General features: G+C 42.7%; 1 protein-coding gene across 3 annotated transcripts; it reads left to right on the top strand.

The window, feature by feature from the left end:
* The first annotated feature begins 603 nt into the window (after positions 1–603).
* LOC119978299 (mitochondrial glutamate carrier 1-like) lies at positions 604–17,908 on the top strand. Of its 3 annotated transcripts, none has more exons than XM_038819823.1 (10): positions 604–757; positions 6,848–6,965; positions 8,246–8,371; positions 9,014–9,069; positions 13,006–13,096; positions 13,487–13,605; positions 13,695–13,887; positions 14,494–14,648; positions 15,719–15,794; positions 16,568–17,908. In XM_038819823.1, the coding sequence occupies exons 2-10, from the start codon at positions 6,946–6,948 to the stop codon at positions 16,719–16,721; spliced, it is 990 nt and encodes a 329-aa protein (XP_038675751.1). In that variant the 5' UTR covers positions 604–757; positions 6,848–6,945; the 3' UTR covers positions 16,722–17,908. The 3 variants fall into 3 exon arrangements, with proteins under 3 accessions (XP_038675751.1, XP_038675750.1, XP_038675752.1); XM_038819822.1 differs by having other exon boundaries at positions 13,692–13,887; XM_038819824.1 differs by lacking the exons at positions 604–757; positions 6,848–6,965 and adding an exon at positions 10,689–10,774 and having other exon boundaries at positions 13,692–13,887.
* Positions 17,909–18,645: the final 737 nt, after the last annotated feature.

Genomic DNA, 18,645 nt, shown 5'->3' with positions numbered 1-18,645 from the left:
CAGCCGGCTTTTCATTACACCGGCTGCAAGCGGCTGTGAACATGTGGGCCGTGAAGGTCAGCCAGCGTGGGTCGCGAAGGTGAGCCAGCGTGGGCCGCGAAGGTCAGCCAGCGTGGGCCGCTAAGGTGAGCCAGCGTGGGCCGCAAAGGTCAGCCAGCGTGGGCCGCGAAGGTCAGCCAGCGTGGGTCGCGAAGGTCAGCCAGCGTGGGCCGCGAAGGTCAGCCAGCGTGGGTCGCGAAGGTCAACCAGTGTGGGTTGCGAAGGTCAGCCAGTGTGGGTCACGAAGGTCAGCCAAAATGAATCCCCAGGAAAAAAGGACCAACTGATTACGTGACCATCAGGCGGGGGACTCTGATTAGATCAGACCGCTGCTGCTTTCCGATTGGCTCAGAGCGATACTGCTTTCTGATTGGCCAGTCGCCGAACCGTTATTGGCTTTCAGTTTGAATGGGTCACAATGAAAGGTGCGGGAACCAATAGGAGAGCGCCGGATTTGCTTTCACGGAGCGGATTGGTCAGTGCCTGGGGGGAGGCCCGGTTCTGACCAATGGGATAGCGGCGGCTTTGCGCTGCCTTCGCGGATTGGCCGGCGGCTAGGGGGGCGGCGCAGTTCTGCCGGTAATGATAAGCGAGCGAGCGACGCCGCAGTCCTTTCCACTAGTGATCGCCGCCCTGCCTAATCCGGATACACGGCACAGCTCAACCGCTACCGAGAGACTACTCGCGATCCACCAGAGCCCCGAGCACAACCACAACGGTGAGCATCTCCGCACCCCAGCGGCCTCCCGCCGTGTTGGAGTGAGCATCAGTCGCACCCTGGTAGAATTGCGCGGGAGAGAATGGGGGAACATTTTTTTTTGGGGGGGGGACAGGAGGAACGGAGAGCTTTTGTGTGGGGGAGGGGAAGGGAGAACTTTTGTAGGGGGAGGAAGGAAGAGCTTTTTGTGGGGGAAAGGGATGGGAGAACTTTTGGGGGGAGGGGAGAGCTTTTGTAGGGGGGGGAGGGGAGAGCTTTTGTAGGGGGGGAGGGGAGAGCTTTTGTAGGGGGGGAGGGGGGAGCTTTTGTAGGGGGGGAGGGGGGAGCTTTTGTAGGGGGGGAGGGGGGAGCTTTTGTAAGGGGGGAGGGGGGAGCTTTTGTAAGGGGGGAGGGGGGAGCTTTTGTAAGGGGGGAGGGGGGAGCTTTTGTAAGGGGGGAGGGGGGAGCTTTTGTAAGGGGGGAGGGGGGAGCTTTTGTAGGGGGGGAGGGGGGAGCTTTTGTAGGGGGGGAGGGGGGAGCTTTTGTAGGGGGGGAGGGGGGAGCTTTTGTAGGGGGGAGCTTTTGTAGAGGGGGAGGGGGGAGCTTTTGTAGGGGGGGAGCTTTTGTGGGGGGGAGGGGGGAGCTTTTGTAGAGGGGGGAGCTTTTGTAGGGGGGGAGGGGGGAGCTTTTGTAGGGGGGGGAGCTCTTCTGTAGGGGGGGGAGCTCTTCTGTAGGGGGGGGAGCTCTTCTGTAGGGGGGGGAGCTCTTCTGTAGGGGGGGGAGCTCTTCTGTAGGGGGGGGAGCTCTTCTGTAGGGGGGGGAGCTCTTTTGTGGGGGGGAGCTCTTCTGTAGGGGGGGGAGCTCTTCTGTAGGGGGGGGAGCTCTTCTGTAGGGGGGGGAGCTCTTTTGTAGGGGAGCTCTTCTGTAGGGGGGGGAGCTCTTCTGTAGGGGGGGGAGCTCTTTTGTAGGGGAGCTCTTCTGTAGGGGGGGGAGCTCTTCTGTAGGGGGGGGAGCTCTTTTGTAGGGGGGGAGCTCTTTTGTAGGGGGGGAGCTCTTTTGTAGGGGGGGAGCGCTTTTGTAGGGGGGAGGGGAAGGGAGTATTTTTGTGGGGGGAGAAGGAGGGGAAGGGAGTATTTTTGTGGGGGGAGAAGGAGGGGAAGGGAGTATTTTTGTGGGGGGAGAAGGAGGAAGAAGAGTATTTTTGTGGGGGGAGAAGGAGGAAGAAGAGTATTTTTGTGGGGGGAGAAGGAGGAAGAAGAGTATTTTTGTGGGGGGAGAAGGAGGAAGAAGAGTATTTTTGTGGGGGGAGAAGGAGGAAGAAGAGTATTTTTGTGGGGGGAGAAGGAGGAAGAAGAGTATTTTTGTGGGGGGAGAAGGAGGAAGAAGAGTATTTTGGGGGGAGGAGGAACTACCTGTGGATGTTGATGCTTTTAGTTAGTTATAATTTTAGTTGCATAAAAGTCACCCTTTGTTACAGATTTATGAAGTGTTATTAACTTGTTTAACACCCGGGGTGAAAACAAATTTCGGGAATAAATAGCTTGAATTATGTTTAAAACTGTGTTTCAGATGCTTCAACTTTTCTAACAGTAACTAACCGCAGTAGTGGGAAGTACCCAAAGTTAAATCGTCAGATTGCATCATTTTAATGTCGAGAATGTTTGTGATTCATATTTAATTGGGAAGTTTACACAATTTGGTTGGAGGCAAATCTTTGTGTAAGAAAGGACTTACTAGTTGCTCAGTGACCGATATGCAAAGGTACATCCTTTGCTCAAACTTGAGCCAGTGAGTCTTTTGGTGATTTCTGAAGGCTTTGACAGAACAAATATTTGCCAGTTCTGGGGCAATAACTTTCAGTATTAATTTACTTATTTCTGCACTTATGAAATTACTGCATCCAGTTGAATAATTGTTACTTGAGTGAAACAATTGATTGCTGAGAAATTGTGCACTACTGTTTCTTCTGCATTCACTTCATTTTCTAACTTGCCTTTGCTCATTTGGGTTTCAGAATACTTCTAGTATTCAGTATTTGAATCGGTGTTCCGGTCTGATGTCAGGGTAAAAAACTATTAGTGGTTAGTTTAGGTGTTTCCTGTGGAAAATATAGGGACATTTTGTCACCACATCCTGGAGCCAGCTCAGTGCTTTCTTTGGCCTTGACTGGGGATAAATGTGATGTTTCTACTTGTTTTGGGATTTGATGGTTTTATATTTGTTCCCATGCTGTGTAATGGTTTGGAAGTGCAGGTACAGTACATACGCAATCCTCTTAACACTGGGAGATACTGAAAATGGCATACACTTGCTGTGGTGTAGAATTGTCCACTGTGCACTCTACTAAAACACGATCCAATTGGGTATTGACTTTTCAATAACAACTAGTGGTGTGAAAGTAGTTGGTGGAAATTTTGCTGAAAATTACTAAGAAATGCAGTACTTGGGTGAAATTATACAGGGTACCTGATTCTCTGTAAGTGCACTTGTTTCTCAGAAACCAGAAGTAATTGATGATTTATGGGAACACTAAAAATAGACCTTGTATTAAAAATATATATATACTGGAGATTTACATTGAAAAGTGTTATTTCTGTGGTTAAGCAAAGAATGTTGGTCATTTCATGCTTTTGACCGTGATGTGTGGCTGTGTTCCCTGCTAACAAAAGTGAAATTGAGCTGAAGAGAAGTGAATTCGCTGATTCATGGGATGGTGTGACTTGTCGTATGAGGAGAACATAGAACAGTACAGCACAGAACAGGCCCTTCGGCCCTCGATGTTGTGCCGAGCAATGATCTCCCTACTCAAACCCACGTATCCACCCTATACCCGTAACCCAACAACCCCCCCATAACCTTATGTTTTAGGACACTATGGGCAATTTAGCATGGCCAATCCACCTAACCCGCACATCTTTGGACTGTGGGAGGAAACCGGAGCACCCGGAGGAAACCCACGCACACACGGGGAGGACGTGCAGACTCCGCACAGACAGTGACCCAGCCGGGAACCGAACCTGGGACCCTGGAGCTGTGAAGCATTTATGCTAACCACCATGCTACCGTGCTGCCTGAGAGACTGAAGTTGTTAGGATTATATTCACTGGAGTTCAGGAGAGGTGAGGGGATCTCATAGAAAATTCACAAAATTCTAACAGGATTACACAGGATAGATTTAGAAAGAGTGTTCCTGATGGTGGGGAGCCCAGAACTAAGGGTTTGTGGATAAGGGGGTAAACCTTTCAGGACTGAGGTGAGGAGAAATTTCTTCACCCAGAGAGTGGTGAATCTGGAATTCAATAGCACCGAAAGTAGTTGAGGCCAAAACGTGTAATTTCAAGAAGGAATTGGATATAGCTCTTGGGGCTAAAAGGATATTTTGTGAGAAGAGGTGGGGTCAGGGTATTGAACTCTGATGATTAGCTGTGATCAGAATGAATGGCGGAGCAGGCTCAAAGGGCTGAATGGCCTCTTCTATTTTCTATGTGTTTTTGTGTATGTCGGTATTTGTTGAATTTCCTTTCTAAATTGTTGATCTGGTAAAGTTGGATCAATTTCTTGTGTAATAGCTACTCTTGCTCAACAATATTTTGCCAGGTTTGTGGATTGAAGCTCAAAATAATTCCTGCCCCACCATTTCTTCATTGAAATTCTCTCTCGTGACTGCAGAGAGCAGAATCAAATGGTGTCCTGCACATTGTGATCAAGTGGTTTACTTGAATTTAATTAGATAAACCTCACGGCAGAATCACAGGTTCATATTGGAATACGTCTAAAGGGTTATGTGATCTGAAGGTATAGATCATATTGCGTAGCATTTGCAACTTAATAGCTTGCTGACTTCGGGATTGAGCCTCACAGAACAAAATTGTCGTTAGATCATTCCCTCCCCACAACTACTTTTTGATTTTTACTTCAGCTAGTGTGGCAACTTGTAATATTCCATGACACTAACCTGACAAAGTCTGTCTTCTGAAGCAATGGGTAGCATGGTGGTTAGCATAAATGCTTCGCAGCTCCAGGATCCCAGGTTCGATTCCCGGCTGGGTCACTGTCCTGTGCGGAGTCTGCACGTCCTCCCCGTGTGTGCGTGGGTTTCCTCCGGGTGCTCCGGTTTCCTCCCACAGTCCAAAGATGTGCGGGTTAGGTGGATTGGCCATGCTAAATTGCCCGTAGTGTCCTAAAAAGTAAGGTTGGGGGGGTGGTTGTTGGGCTACGGGTATAGGGTGGATACGTGGGTTTGAGTAGGGTGATCATTGCTCGGCACAACATCGAGGGCCGAAGGGCCTGTTCTGTGCTGTACTGTTCTATGTTCAATGTCCACTGATAGCTATTCACTGAGTGTTATACTGTTACAGAAATTGGCGCTCTCAAGCGATATCAACTTGAGAACATTGTAGGGAAAATTACCAATATCAAATGAGTACATGGAACATTCTGTGATTTCACAGCAGTGGTGAAAGTGTGGGATTATTGGGTTGGTAGATGAAATAGTTCACTGGGGTCATATTTAGCCTATATTGGTGTATTGTAATTTGGTAGCGTTTTGTGAAATTCTTTGAAAAGAACAGAAAACTCATGGATACATTTTCCCTATTTCTTTAGTGTTTTATAGAATCCTAGACCAGGACAGCCATTTAGTCTGTCCCAGCTCTTTCAAATAGCAGCTCAGTGAGTCCGGCTACCCTGTTTTCTCATATCCCAGCAATTTCTGAAGCATTTATCTGGTTCCCTCTTTGAAGACCAGCAAAATACTGCAGTTGATGGAAATTTGAAATTAAAAATAATTATGGAAAAACTCTGGGTTTGGCAGCATCTGGAGAGTGGAACAGTGTTAACATTCTGACTCCAATATGACTCCTCTTCCCCTTCCATATTAGACTCAGGATATTGACTGTTTCTCCAGAGGCTGCCTGTGTTTTTCCAGAATTTTCTATCTTCATTATCCCTTTTGAGAACTGCTGCTTTATTAAATCTATATCTACACCCATCTGGCAGTGTATTCCAAATCCTAACCATTGAGATGTGAGGCAAGTTATCTCTTATTGTCAATGACTTGCCCCTCACCTTAAACCTATTGGAAAGAAATTACCTTTATCTTTTTTTTAAAAAGCACAATGATTTTATAATCGGCTCTTGGACATCTGTTTCTCTGGTTTATCCACATAACTAATCCTTCATCTCTTGAACTCCAGCAGATCTATGTTCCAAAGCTTTATCTTTTGTAAAGTGTGGATACAGTACTCCAGATGTTGCAGAATTTATGTTCTATTCCAGAATTGCATCATTTCTGGCTTTTTAGTTCTCTGCCTCTGGGATCCCAGATGCTTTACAATGCTGTTCCGCCTCTTTTACCTTCAATCATGTGCATAAGCAGCTCCAGCCTCTTGCTCCTCTTTTGTGTAAGTAGGGTCTACTCCTCCACCAAAATGTATTGCCTCGTTATTGTTGAATTGAATCTGCCATGTGACCGTCCATTCCACCGTTCCATATTTATAGGCAGATTTGTATCTGCAGGGATACAATGACATTGTTGTCTCGGGTCGAGAATTATAACCAAGGCCAGACAGTAAGGTTTCTTCCAGGTCTAGAATTTCAGCTGAGTTGAGTATTTTGTTGAATGGCCCGTATCGAGCAAGGATCAGATTAATTTAATCACCTTGGAGTGGCTTCAGAGCGGGGAGATGTGTGTGACACTAAGAGGTAAATCTTAACACTCAATAAATTGGTTGGTGTTTGTAAAACTAAAGAAATGAAATTTCTTGATTCCTTTTATAGGCCTATCTGAAATGTAATTGACAGCTGAGTTGGCACTAACCAGAAAGTCTAGAATTTGAATCCTGGTCTCTGATCAGCTGAATCCTTCAATTAACTTCATATGCTGTCTGGGGTGGAGGTTTGAGGAAAGAAATAAAAGTCTGTCTGACGGAGGAATGCTTATCCATCGAGTCTTGTTGGGGTAGAATGAAGTCTGGATTCTGTAATGGGATTGCTAATGAGACACTATTTCCTATCTAATTGCATACATGTACCCTATCTGCACAATTCTTGTGTTGGTAAGTATTAATCTGACTGTTTGAAGTAAACTGAAATATGACCTTTGTTTTGCAGAATCCAGGCTACATTTATTTCCCCGGTAACCGTTAAGCTGTGTCGTGTGACCTTCTTTAATCATCTCGTTTCTGCATACTTTGAAGAATATTACAAATATGTCCAGCAACAAAATCAGGTAGGCACTTTCTGCTTTTCACAAGTTCAATGTGTACAGTTTACTCAATTTATAATCCCATTCTTTTGTACCTTTTTATCCCTGTCCCGGTGGTTGACGTATGCCCTTCAGTTCTGTTCATGTTTCTGTAATAAATAGTACATAGAACATACAGTGCAGAAGAAGGCCATTCGGCTCATCAAGTCTGCACCAACCTACTTAAACCCTCACCTCCACCCTATCCTTGTAACCCAATAACCCTATTTAACTTTTTTGGTCACTAAGGGCAATTTATCATGGCCAATCCACCTAACCTGCATGTCTTTGGACTGTGGGAGGAAACCGGAGCACCCGGAGGAAACCCACACAGAAACAGGGGTTTCGTGCAGACTCCACACAGACAGTGACCCAGCGGAGAATAGAACCTGGGACCCTGGCGCTGTGAAGCCACAGTGCTAATCACTTGTGCTACCATGCTGCCCCACGATGGTGGTTTGTATTTTAAATGGAGTATAGTTCAAGCTTGAAACCTTGGGTCTGTATGAGTCAGTTATTGACTTGAAAAAAGACATTTCTGGAAAAAACCGACTGGTCTGCAGCATCAATGGAGAAAGTTAATGTTTCAAGTCTGTATGACTTTTTTTTTTAATTTACTGAAGTGTTGGGACTGATATGCCAGCACCCTCACTGCAGTTGGTGCTGACAGCCAGGATGTACGGGTGGCATGGTAACACAGTGGTTAGTACTGGTGTTTTACAGCGCCGGTGGCCCAGGTTCGATTTCCGGACCTGGGTCACCGTCTGCATGTTCTCCCTGTGTCTGCGTGGGTTTCCCCCGGGTGCTCCGGTTTCCTCCCACAAGTCCCGAAAGACGTGCTGTTAGGTGATTTGGACATTCAGAATTCTCCCTCCGTGTACCCGAACAGGCACCAGAATGTGGCGACTAGGGGCTGTTCACAATAACTTCCTTGTGTTAATGTAAGCCTACTTGTGACAATAAAGCTGATCATTATTATTAGTTCTATCAGTGTGGGTAGCTTGTAAGATTTCAATCTAGTTACTTTCACATTTTTTGCTGTTGGAAAATATTGGAACTGAATTTGATGACCCCTATGCCTACAATTTTCAGTAATGATCAGGGGCAGCAAACCTGGTTGGTACCTTCTCCTTTCTGGCCCAAGGCTCAATCTCCTGGGTTCTCAACTTGTCCCTTCCCTACTTGTCTCCATCTAAGCTGATAAAGTTCTGTACACGTATGCAACTTACAACTAATTGTTCCCTTCCTTTTGTTCAATACTCAAGCCTTCCTGCCAAACTCATCAATGGCGGAGCTGCTGGATTGATTGGAGTCACTTGTGTTTTTCCGATAGACCTGGCCAAGACCAGGCTGCAGAACCAAAGGGTTGGGCAGCGTACCTACACCAGCATGTGAGTTTCATTAGTATTAACTGGTGACTTCAAATGAGAATGTGAATGCACTTTACACCAGTTCCAATATGTATTTGCTATTTGGGTTCAGCTAAAACTTCGTCTTTCAAACTGTCCGTGTTGCCATACGCTTGCTGTGACTTGGGAATGTTTTACATTAGACTTTTAGCTAATTGAAGCTAAAATCTGTCTTCTAAAATGAGTGAGTGGGTTTGGCAGTTTTTGTCTCTTGGCACAGAGCAGCTCCTTGAACTGTTCAGTGGAAGGTTGAAATCAAACTAACCTATATATAATGCACTTTTTAAAAAGAATACAATGGAGTGCAGTAGTTATTTAGGGGCTGTTTAGCACAGGGCTAAATTTCTGGCTTTGAAAGCAGACCAAGCAGGCCAGTAGCACGGTTCGATTCCTGTAACAGCCTCCCCGAACAGGCGCCGGAATGTGGCGACTAGGGGCTTTTCACAGTAACTTCATTGAAGCCTACTTGTGACAATAAGTGATTTTCATTTCATTTCATTTACTTGCGCTTATAAAAAGGCAGAGCTAGTTTCAAAAGTTGTTCCATCCTTGATTTCTTTGGCAACTGTTGATCTGAGTTCTTGTGCTGCTCCTTTTGTAATTATCTTTCTCTTCTGTGTCAAGGGTGGACTGTCTGATTAAGACCTTACGATCTGAAGGATATTTTGGAATGTACCGAGGTAAGGATTATACTTCCACTTTCTGCTTCCCAACATTAGAACTAGTGTAGTGATGCCTGAATGTTTGTAGAGCCCACATCCTGTCAGTAACTACAGTACTTGTACTATCTAACAAACTCCAACTTGGAGTAGATAATATTTTTGAAAATAATAACATTTAATGTCTTTTGAATATAATAGCATTAGCTGTCATTCAAATTAGAACTCCAAAGGCCTGTCAGTTTCTTGCCTTTTCTCCTGCTGGCTTGAATAGGAGTTCAGCACCAATGCTGCTGGGAATCCTCTGATACCTATTCTTCCATGCATAAGCTGAACCCAGTTCTTAGTCACATAGCCTGATCTGCACATCCAGCAGGTGGCATCTAGAGCGAAGGCTCTTGGACTTCTTGCCTGAGGCTTGGGGGTGCTGAGTGCAATTGCTTAGGTCCAGTAGTAAAATACCATTAATCGGAGACCTCCTGATTTCTCACATGCAGTGACATTAGTTGCAGCCAATGTTCAGCATTAAATATGTAAATCAAATATATGAAGATTTAATGAAGACTGAACATTGTTTAAAAACCTGATCTGGTTCATGGTGTAGTGTAGTACATAGAGTTAAATGTTTGAAACTGTAGTAATTGGGCATGTTTTCAGGAGACTGTTCTTTGTGAATTGTAATAGATTCAACCGAATGTTTTTATCAAGTGCATCAACATGAAACCCATATAAAGTTCATTTCACGATGCCTGTGCAGTGAAAAATAGGACCTCATGAGAAACTTGATAGAGCTATATCTTTATATTCTCATTGCAGCCTTTGAAGACTTGTTTTACTTATAATTATGGGTGGAGATGAGTAGAATAAGCTATATTAGATATGATATACCCGATGAGATGAAACTAAGCAGCATTATTGATTTTGTCCCTTTGACATTAACTGAAACCAATTGGCTTCCCCAGGCCACCCGCAATAACCAAAGACCTGCTGCCAGGAACATAAGATTAAAATAGTTTTGCTTAGCTGATCCCAGCCAGAATGATATGTATCTGAAGCTGGTAATTAAGGTGTGGGGGGGGGGGGGGGGGGGGGGGGGGGGGTCTCCATTCCTCTTGGTTGCTATGCAATGAACCCTGGTGCAAGTGTATGGTTTAATTCTACTGTCTCTTCGTGGTCATACAGCATGCCAGCATTTGCTCTTATTTTGAGTCATAGCTATTGGGATATAGTGCCCAAAGGAATCTGAATCAGAGGTAACTCTGAAATCTTGCAAAGTAGCACCTAATAGGTTTTGGATCAAGCCTGCCCTTTGGGCAGATAGATGTGAATGAGAAGAATACTGAATTTGAAGACATTAAGCCTGTTCTAGTTTCTGCTTAGCCCCAGGAAAACCTGTCTATATGGTTTCTAGTTAATCAGATCATGTTAAGTACCATTAATAGTACACGCCCAAAGTACACCTGTGATCAAAGATGAGATCTCCTGAAATCATGCCTATTGATGAGTTTTAAGTTTAGGACTCGTGAAAGCAGTGCCCTGTAGATATTTGAATGCAAAAAGGAAATGTTGCCAAGTGTCCACTGCTTTAAAAATAAACTTTGAGGAAATGCTGTTGCTTGTATCTGTTTTTCATGTTACAGACGGTCGCCAAGGATAGAGGGCTAGCCGATCTGGCGAAGCCACGATGGATCAAATCATTAAATGGTTCACAGTACCACTTACTTTTGTAATTAGGATCCATTTAATTCTATTTTCTGCATAATTTAAATCTTTCAGCAAAGATTCCATCTTACTCATTCCTAAGATTATTTTCATCTTCTTTCTCCCCCTCCTCCCTTTATTTCTTCAGACTTCAAACTGTGACATCTCAACTGATTTTCCTATCTGCCCTAGATCAGTTTGCAAAGAAACTCTGAAATTTTAACCTATTAGTTTTATAATAACTTTACATTGGGGTGGATGTTTTTAGTGGCTATTTCTTTATCCGTTCAAGTGGGTAGCATTTGTTCTGCTCTGTAATAGGCAGTTAGAACTGTCAATTTAGGAGTCATTGGGAACAGTTTCAGTTTGATCTTCTACTAAACAATTTATCTAAAAACTAGCATAGTCAAGTTAAAGATGGAAAATTAATGTCTGGTTATTTAACCACAACTGACATCACAGCTGAACCTGAATCTTTCCCTTCTCCAGCTGCAGTGGTAATTAGAAAATTGGTTCATCCTTAGCCCATTATGTCCAATCCACAAATATGGCTGAAGTCCATTAACTTGGCACAAACCATATTCAGACTCGAGACCCTGATCTGTTTGATTTGTTCGCTTAGAGGAGCTGCAAAATTGCATTATCCAAAATACGTGGCATTAATAGATACCTGGGAACCATGCCACCTGGAGGTTACCCTCCAAGTCACTCACCAGTCTGACTTGGAAATATATTGCCGTTCCATCACTGTCGCTGGGACAACATTCTGGAACTCCCTCCTAACATCACAATGGGTGTACCTACTCAAGACTGCAACAGTTCTGGAAGACAACCCACCACCACCTTCTGAAGGGCAACTAAGGATGGGCAATAAATGCTGGCCTAACCAGCGACGCTGATATCCCGTAAATGAATAGAAAAAACTTTTCACTGGCAAAATGTGCAGTTTGTTTGAGATGTGAATTTGGCTCTCATTTCAAGTGTTTGGCTTTGAATTTAAAGCGCCAATTTTTTTCCAATTAAGGGGCAATTTAGTATGGCCAATACACCTACCCTGCACATCTTTGGGTTGTAGGGTGAGACCCCGTGCACACTGGGGGCATGTGAAAACTCCACACGGACAGTGACCTGAGGCTGGAATCGAACCCAGGTCTTGGGTGCCGTGAGGCAACAGTGCTAACAACTGTGCTGCCGTGTTGCCCCTACAATAAAGTATTGTTGACAGTCGTCACTTCTATTAGTTATCGAAATTACAGACTCATAATTAGAAGTTAATTTAATGTGATCGTCAGCAAACAAACCATTGATTTCATGGAGTCTTTGTTGTTCTATATGTTCCTGTCGGTCTGTTAGCACTGTTTATCTTGCTCAATGATGCAAAAGTTTTAATCTGCATGCAATCCCAAAATATTTTAATTATAGCTATTTGTGTCATTTCTGATCTATCTTCTATTCCTTTTTCTCTGGAAATATGTGCTTGTGTAATTAGAATACTGGTAATTATTACCTCAGATATTTTACTTTATCCCATTTAAGCCTGGATTAGCCAACATTGGTGCTTTTGCAGCATTTTAAAGGGAGTATCTAACATTATAAACTATTGTAAAATAAATGTCTGACCCTCCAGCTTTGAACCCATCTAGCTGTTCTTGACATTTTGTAGTTCCCAAACTTTGAATTGATGATTTGATCAAATTCCATTACTCAGAACCGCTCTGGTTTCTTGGCCAAGTCCTTGTTGCTTGAACTTGGAAGATATTGCATAGCTGTTCAATCTGGGAGCACCCTGGCTGATTCTGCTCCTATTGTGTGATGCCTGGAGATTTAATTATGATTATTAGCCTTTGGTTAATTATCCACACATTGTTGCGTCCATCTGTGTCCTACTGTAGTGCCATACCTTCAACAAAACAGAGGAGTAAATAGTCTCTCTCTCAAGACTTCAGGCTGTTTCTATCTAATAATAGGTTCATCCAACCAGAATTTATGACCCCATATTTGGCGTGAAAGATTCCCCTTCTGCTGAGCCATTTCTGTTTACATCTGGTGCTCTGTCACTTTTAGAAGACTGCCTCTCATACAGATATTCAGAGATTAATCTTGCTGCATAAGCTCAGTGTTGTGTTAAATCTGGGGCGAAAAAGGGTATTGACTTAAATATAGAATTTTTGTGTCTAATTCATGTTGAATGTAAATGGAGACTACATGGAATCCACGGGGAGTTATACTCAATGGTGCTTTTTTGTCCTATTTTAGGTGCGGCTGTGAACTTGACATTGGTAACACCTGAGAAGGCAATTAAACTTGCTGCAAATGACTTTTTCCGTCAGTATTTGTCAAAAAATGGGTATGTTTTTTGTCGCATTTGTTTTGGCATTAATAAATTGGGAGTTCACCATATAGTTGCATTAAATGGGAAATACAGTACCTCATCTGATAATGTTGCTATATAGCTATCTTGTGTAATAAAACAACGAGTGGAATATTGAACCATTAATCTGGCCAGTTTATGGCTTTTTGTGTATCATAGTATGTTGTGTTTAATTTTGACATTCTTAATCCAGACATTCAAGCTCAACTGTTTTAATAAAAAAATAATCCCTAATTGTATTATGTCTAAAATGTACTGTTGCCTTAAATGCTGAATTGAGCTGTGTGCTTATGTTGTATTGTGATTAGTATAGCATGTGGCATCTTGGTTTCCACAGGTATTCGAATATATGTGTTTTCCTTTCAGGAAGGGCTTAAATGTGTTCAAAGAAATGCTGGCAGGTTGTGGGGCAGGTTTCTGTCAGGTCGTTGTCACTACTCCAATGGAGATGCTGAAAATCCAGCTCCAGGATGCTGGCAGATTAGGTAACTAGTCAATTTACTCTTTAAGTAACAGAACTTCACATAGGATTATATTAGCGAGGATGCTAAATTTGTTTTCTTTGATACAGCAGCTCAGCAGAGATTGATATTGCCTTCAAGCTCCTCCACTAAAGTTGTAGCCACCAACCCAGTCCTGAGTCGGGCATACAATGTTGGCCCTGCTGCTGTTACCAGGCCAATGTCTGCTACCCAGATTGCTAAAGATTTATTCTACTCCCAAGGATTCCGTGGACTGTATAAAGGATTAGGGGCCACTATACTGAGGTACAATTGCTGCATTCTTGTAATGTCACTGGGTTTTTAAAAATATTTGCCAATGTTCTGTAAGAAATAACATCCCATGACTGGTATTTTACAACCTTGCCAATAATATTATCAATTGCTGGATTCTGTTTATCCCAGCAGTACATTTAATGTTGCACAGTTCAAAATGTGCTCAAATGTAACCCAAGTTGGAAAGACAAAATATAGCACCAATGGGTGTTTTTTTCCAGAAATAGTGGCTGCCAAAATATTTTGCTGTTTATCCCAGCAGTACATTTAATGTTGCACAGTTCAAAATGTGCTCAAATGTAACCCAAGTTGGAAAGACAAAATATAGCACCAATGGGTGTTTTTTTCCAGAAATAGTGGCTGCCAAAATATTTTGCATGTACAGAGTGTGACTTGCCCCTCTTGCTGCTGCAGTTGGGAGTACAGGCTCCATTCCTCAGCAGATTGCCAGGATCCTTAATGGATTCTCACCAGCGTCCTTCACTGAGCTACAATATGGTTAGGAATCTTTACTGTGTAATTGACAGCAATCTAGCCTTGTCAATTATGATTGTACAAAATGTGTTCTCTGCATTGATTGTTTCCTTTTATGAACAGGGATGTTCCCTTTTCTGTCATCTACTTCCCATTGTTTGCCAATCTGAACAAACTCGGACAAAATCCGTTGGATGGGAAAGCTTCTTTCCTCCATTCATTTTTATCAGGGTGTATTGCTGGTTCTGTTGCTGCTGTAGCTGTCAACCCATGTGATGGTAAGTGTACTGTTGGATGTGATTTTTCTTCCATAGAGGGCAAAAACTGAACAAATTCACGGTTGTTGATGGGAATAACTTACTGAGGTACCAGTTGGATTATGCAGTAGTGTGGCCAATGTGTTTTTAAGGGTTGCTGAATATCAATTAATAAAGAACATTGTTAAACTTCCCTGCCTAGTACAGAGTATTGATGCTAAGTGTAGGACCTCAATTGGTGAGTGAGTTGAAATTTCCACTTTGCTTTGCAGCAAGTTACTACACTTTGAAATGTGTTTCATTGAGTTGTAAAGGGCTTTGGGTTATTGAGGTCATTAAAGGTGCTATATAAAGATATGGGAGTGAAATAGAAGATGAGAACCGAGCTGGCAAGATTAACTTTGGGCAGGTTTTAACAAGGTCAACAAGTTTTGTTAATCATTGAGTTTGCAATAAACATGAAAATGGGATACACTAATATAAGAGATTACCCATAATCGCAGGGAGTTGACCCGCTTGTGGTTTTGGAATGAGCTTATTCACTGTTGTATTGAAGATTCATTCAGTTTGTAATTGTGGCTCAGCTAGCAATTAGATGGTTAAGCAGTGCAGCATTTGCACGAGAAGCACTGTGCTCTTCTTGTTGGTATTACATACCTGGTGCCGCCTCTTCCGGGAATCTGCTTTGTTCCGTTGGCAGTTATACAGAAAGTTGAAGTAGGGTGAGATAACTCTGCTTCCTGTATATCGCACACATGGCATAAACCCACTCGCAAACTGAAGCCACTGGGAACTCTATATTTTAAAAATAAATTTAGAATACCAATTCATTTTTTTCCAATTCTGGACCAACCCACCTACTGTGCATATCTTTTGGGTTGTGGGGGCGAAACCCACGCAAACACGAGGAGAATGCGCAAACTCCACACTGACAGTGACCCAGAGCTGGGATCGAACCTGGGCCCTTGGTGCCGTGAGGCTGCAGTGCTAACCACTGTCCACCATGCTGCCCCTTAGGAATTTTATTTTAATTATCAATGCTGAAACAGGCTACTTGACAGTAAAATTATATTCCTATTTTCATATCTTAGTGATCAAAACCCGATTTCAGTCACTACATAGAGGAGCAAACGAAGAAACCTACAGTGGGATTGTGGACTGTGCAAGGTGAGAAAAATCAAGTGAACAGTTTGAGAAAGTGGTTTTTAAAATGTGAAGCAGAATTCCACCCATTGGGTATTGGGCAACCATAAAACTGGGTCAGGCAAAGCTCTTCCATTCTGCTTCCTTTTCCTATTAACTTGTGACACCACAATAGTATAGTGGAGATAGGTCTGATGGGAGTGCTTTATTAAGGGGGAAGCATGTTCCATAAGGTTCTGGTAACCCCCAAGGTTAACTGCTTACTGAGGCGCAATTCTAAGCTTTATTACACAGTAATGTTTCATGGTTGTTGTGGTAAACTAAGATTGCTCCACCTAGTGGGATTGCAGGGAATCTGGGTTTTGAGCATATTCCTGGAATGGTTCTGCAAACTACTGGAACACTGTTCTATCACTACCAATGACCCCTTTAACACTTTGCTCAAGTAGACATCCATTTTTATTTGATCTTGATATGTGGGCAATGCTGGCAAAGCCATACTGCATAATTGATGGTGCTCCAACATGGTGTAAGGAGCTCAAAGATTCTTGCTATGGTTGAAGGAATGATTGTCCAAGCCCAGATGGTGTGAAACCTGGGACACTTGAGTCTGCTGACAGAATATTTGACCACAGGCTCAAATCATTACCATACCTGACACAATACTCCTGAATGTGCTCTACCAGGGTTTATTGGGGAACTAGAAATATTATTGAGACGTTTTGTTTCATAAGATTTTCATTTGAATCTCTTAACAGGTTTTTCTAACAATTCTTAACTTTGTTTTCTCTCTGCAGGAAAATCTGGGTGAATGAGGGTCCTTCTGCATTCTTGAAGGGATCTGGTTGCCGAGCATTAATCATTGCACCACTCTTTGGCATCGCGCAAGTGATTTACTTTGTAGGAGTTGGAGAATTTCTCTTGGGATTTTCACGGTTTGAAGTGTACTAATTGTATCCATTCCTGAAGGACTGACTAAATTAGACTGCTGGAAAATCCCAAACAAGGAACCAAGACACTGCTGCAGCTACTGGAGGGTTCACCTTCATTCCAATTCCAGGTGTGCCTGTGAATGTGGGAATACTGTTTGGAGGATCAAGAATATTGGTCGTCAACCTCTTTTTTTTAAAGCTACTGAATGATGATTTTAGGTGGTTGATTTTGTTTTTTTAAGATTGCCTTGAAGTGTTGTAAAAGAATGCTTAAACTAAAGGGGCCAAAACCTGTATTTCCCTCACTAGCTCCATCGTCACTTTTTTTCCCTTGAGTTTGTGAAGAGTTGGATCAGAAATTACACTTTTTAAAGAAAACATTTTATACTTTTGGTCACATTTTCCAAGCTGATTTTTAAAATTGGAGATTTTGGGGATGCCTCCTGGGGGGGAAATTGAAACTTGTTACTCCAGAATAAGGTCACCAAATGGCTTCATTTCAAAAAAGAATTGTCTGCTGGAAATTTTAATATGGAGGAGAATGGGGGATAAATTCAAAGACTTTTGCATTTACTTGAAGGAATAGTTTCAGGAAAACTTTTCAATGTTATTTTTTTAAGTACAAAACCTCCCATTCAGTTAATTAGCTCCACAGAATTCAGTATTTGATTTGTCCTGTATTTTGATCTACCTGGGGGACTGTGCTCCCTGCATTTGATCTGGCTGTTACACCAAAGATGACCACTTTAATGTGTTAACATATCTACAAAGGAAGGGGCATGTCGCAGAAAAGGGCTGCTGACTAGTAGGTCCATCTTTAAGAGCATTTAATTGTCTCTGATACCACAGTAGCAAAAACAATGCCTGTATTTGGGTTAAATAAATGTTTTGATCATGAGACTGGATTCTCAACTTGGATCCCATTGGAAACTGTCTTGTTGACTGGAATTCATGAGGGAGAATGGTGTCACAAGCAGGATGTCACTGATCCTTTGTCTTACTGTAATACTGTAAATGTCATGATACAAATACCTCTGGTTAATGTTTAACTGTGATGCCTTCTGTGCCATTGAATTTATTTACATGAAATATTTAATAGATAACTGAGACATCACCATTGTCAAATATTTGGATTTACATATTTAAATGGTTGCAAACAAATTCAATTCCAACTAAGCTGTGACAATAAAGTTTTTTATAATCTTGCTTTTTCCGTTTCATGACTGTGTATGCTGTAACTTTGTCTGACTACACTGCATAGACATGTCAAAGTTGCTGCTGGTGCTGAATTTCTTCTCCCCTTCCTGTATATTCTGCAGGTTCTGCTCACTCTTCGATACATCTGTTAAACTGTTGCTATTTGAATGAAGGGGATCTTGTTCTTGTCCCATGTCTTTACACTTTTCCAAAACTGGGTTGGTTAGCACTCATGAGTTGTCCCCATCCACCTCAATACACAATGTATTGCTGCAACTGCTTTTTTCCATCAGTATTTATATTTGACAGCACCCTCCAAACCTTATAATAATAATAATCTTTATTGCCATAAGTAGGCCTACATTTACACTGCAATGGTTACTGTGAAAATCCCTGGGTCGCCACATTCTGACGCCAGTTCGCCTTTACCCGAGGAAGGAGCAGTGCTCCGAAAGCTAGTGATTTTGAAAAAACCTGTTGGACTTTAACCTGGTGTTGCAAGACTATTTACTGTGTTCAGTTTGGAAAGTCCAGCATGAGTATAGCTTTGTGGTTTAATTTCCTTTTTGCTTTGTCACTTCAGTTAATTGGCTGCAATGTTATGATTTTTAAAAATAAATTTAGAATACCCAATTATTGGGCAATTTAGCGTGGCCAATCCACCTACCCTGCACATCTTTGGGTTGTGGGGGTGAAACCCACGCAAACATGGGGAGAATGTGCAAACTCCACGCGGTCAGTGACCC

This window comes from Scyliorhinus canicula, chromosome 15 (genome assembly GCF_902713615.1).
Source record: "Scyliorhinus canicula chromosome 15, sScyCan1.1, whole genome shotgun sequence".
Classification (NCBI taxonomy): Eukaryota; Metazoa; Chordata; class Chondrichthyes; order Carcharhiniformes; family Scyliorhinidae; genus Scyliorhinus; species Scyliorhinus canicula.
Note: the sequence above shows the minus strand (reverse complement) of the source record. Positions and strands in the feature narration are given on the sequence as shown.

Bases quoted from the DNA above. Each gene is read 5' to 3' on its own strand.
- LOC119978299 (XM_038819822.1), top strand. From the start codon at position 6,946: ATGTCCAGCAACAAAATCAG. The intron at 13,888-14,493 runs GTACAATTGCTG...TTTTATGAACAG, and splicing joins TTAGGGGCCACTATACTGAG to GGATGTTCCCTTTTCTGTCA. The intron at 15,795-16,567 runs GTGAGAAAAATC...TTCTCTCTGCAG, and splicing joins GGGATTGTGGACTGTGCAAG to GAAAATCTGGGTGAATGAGG.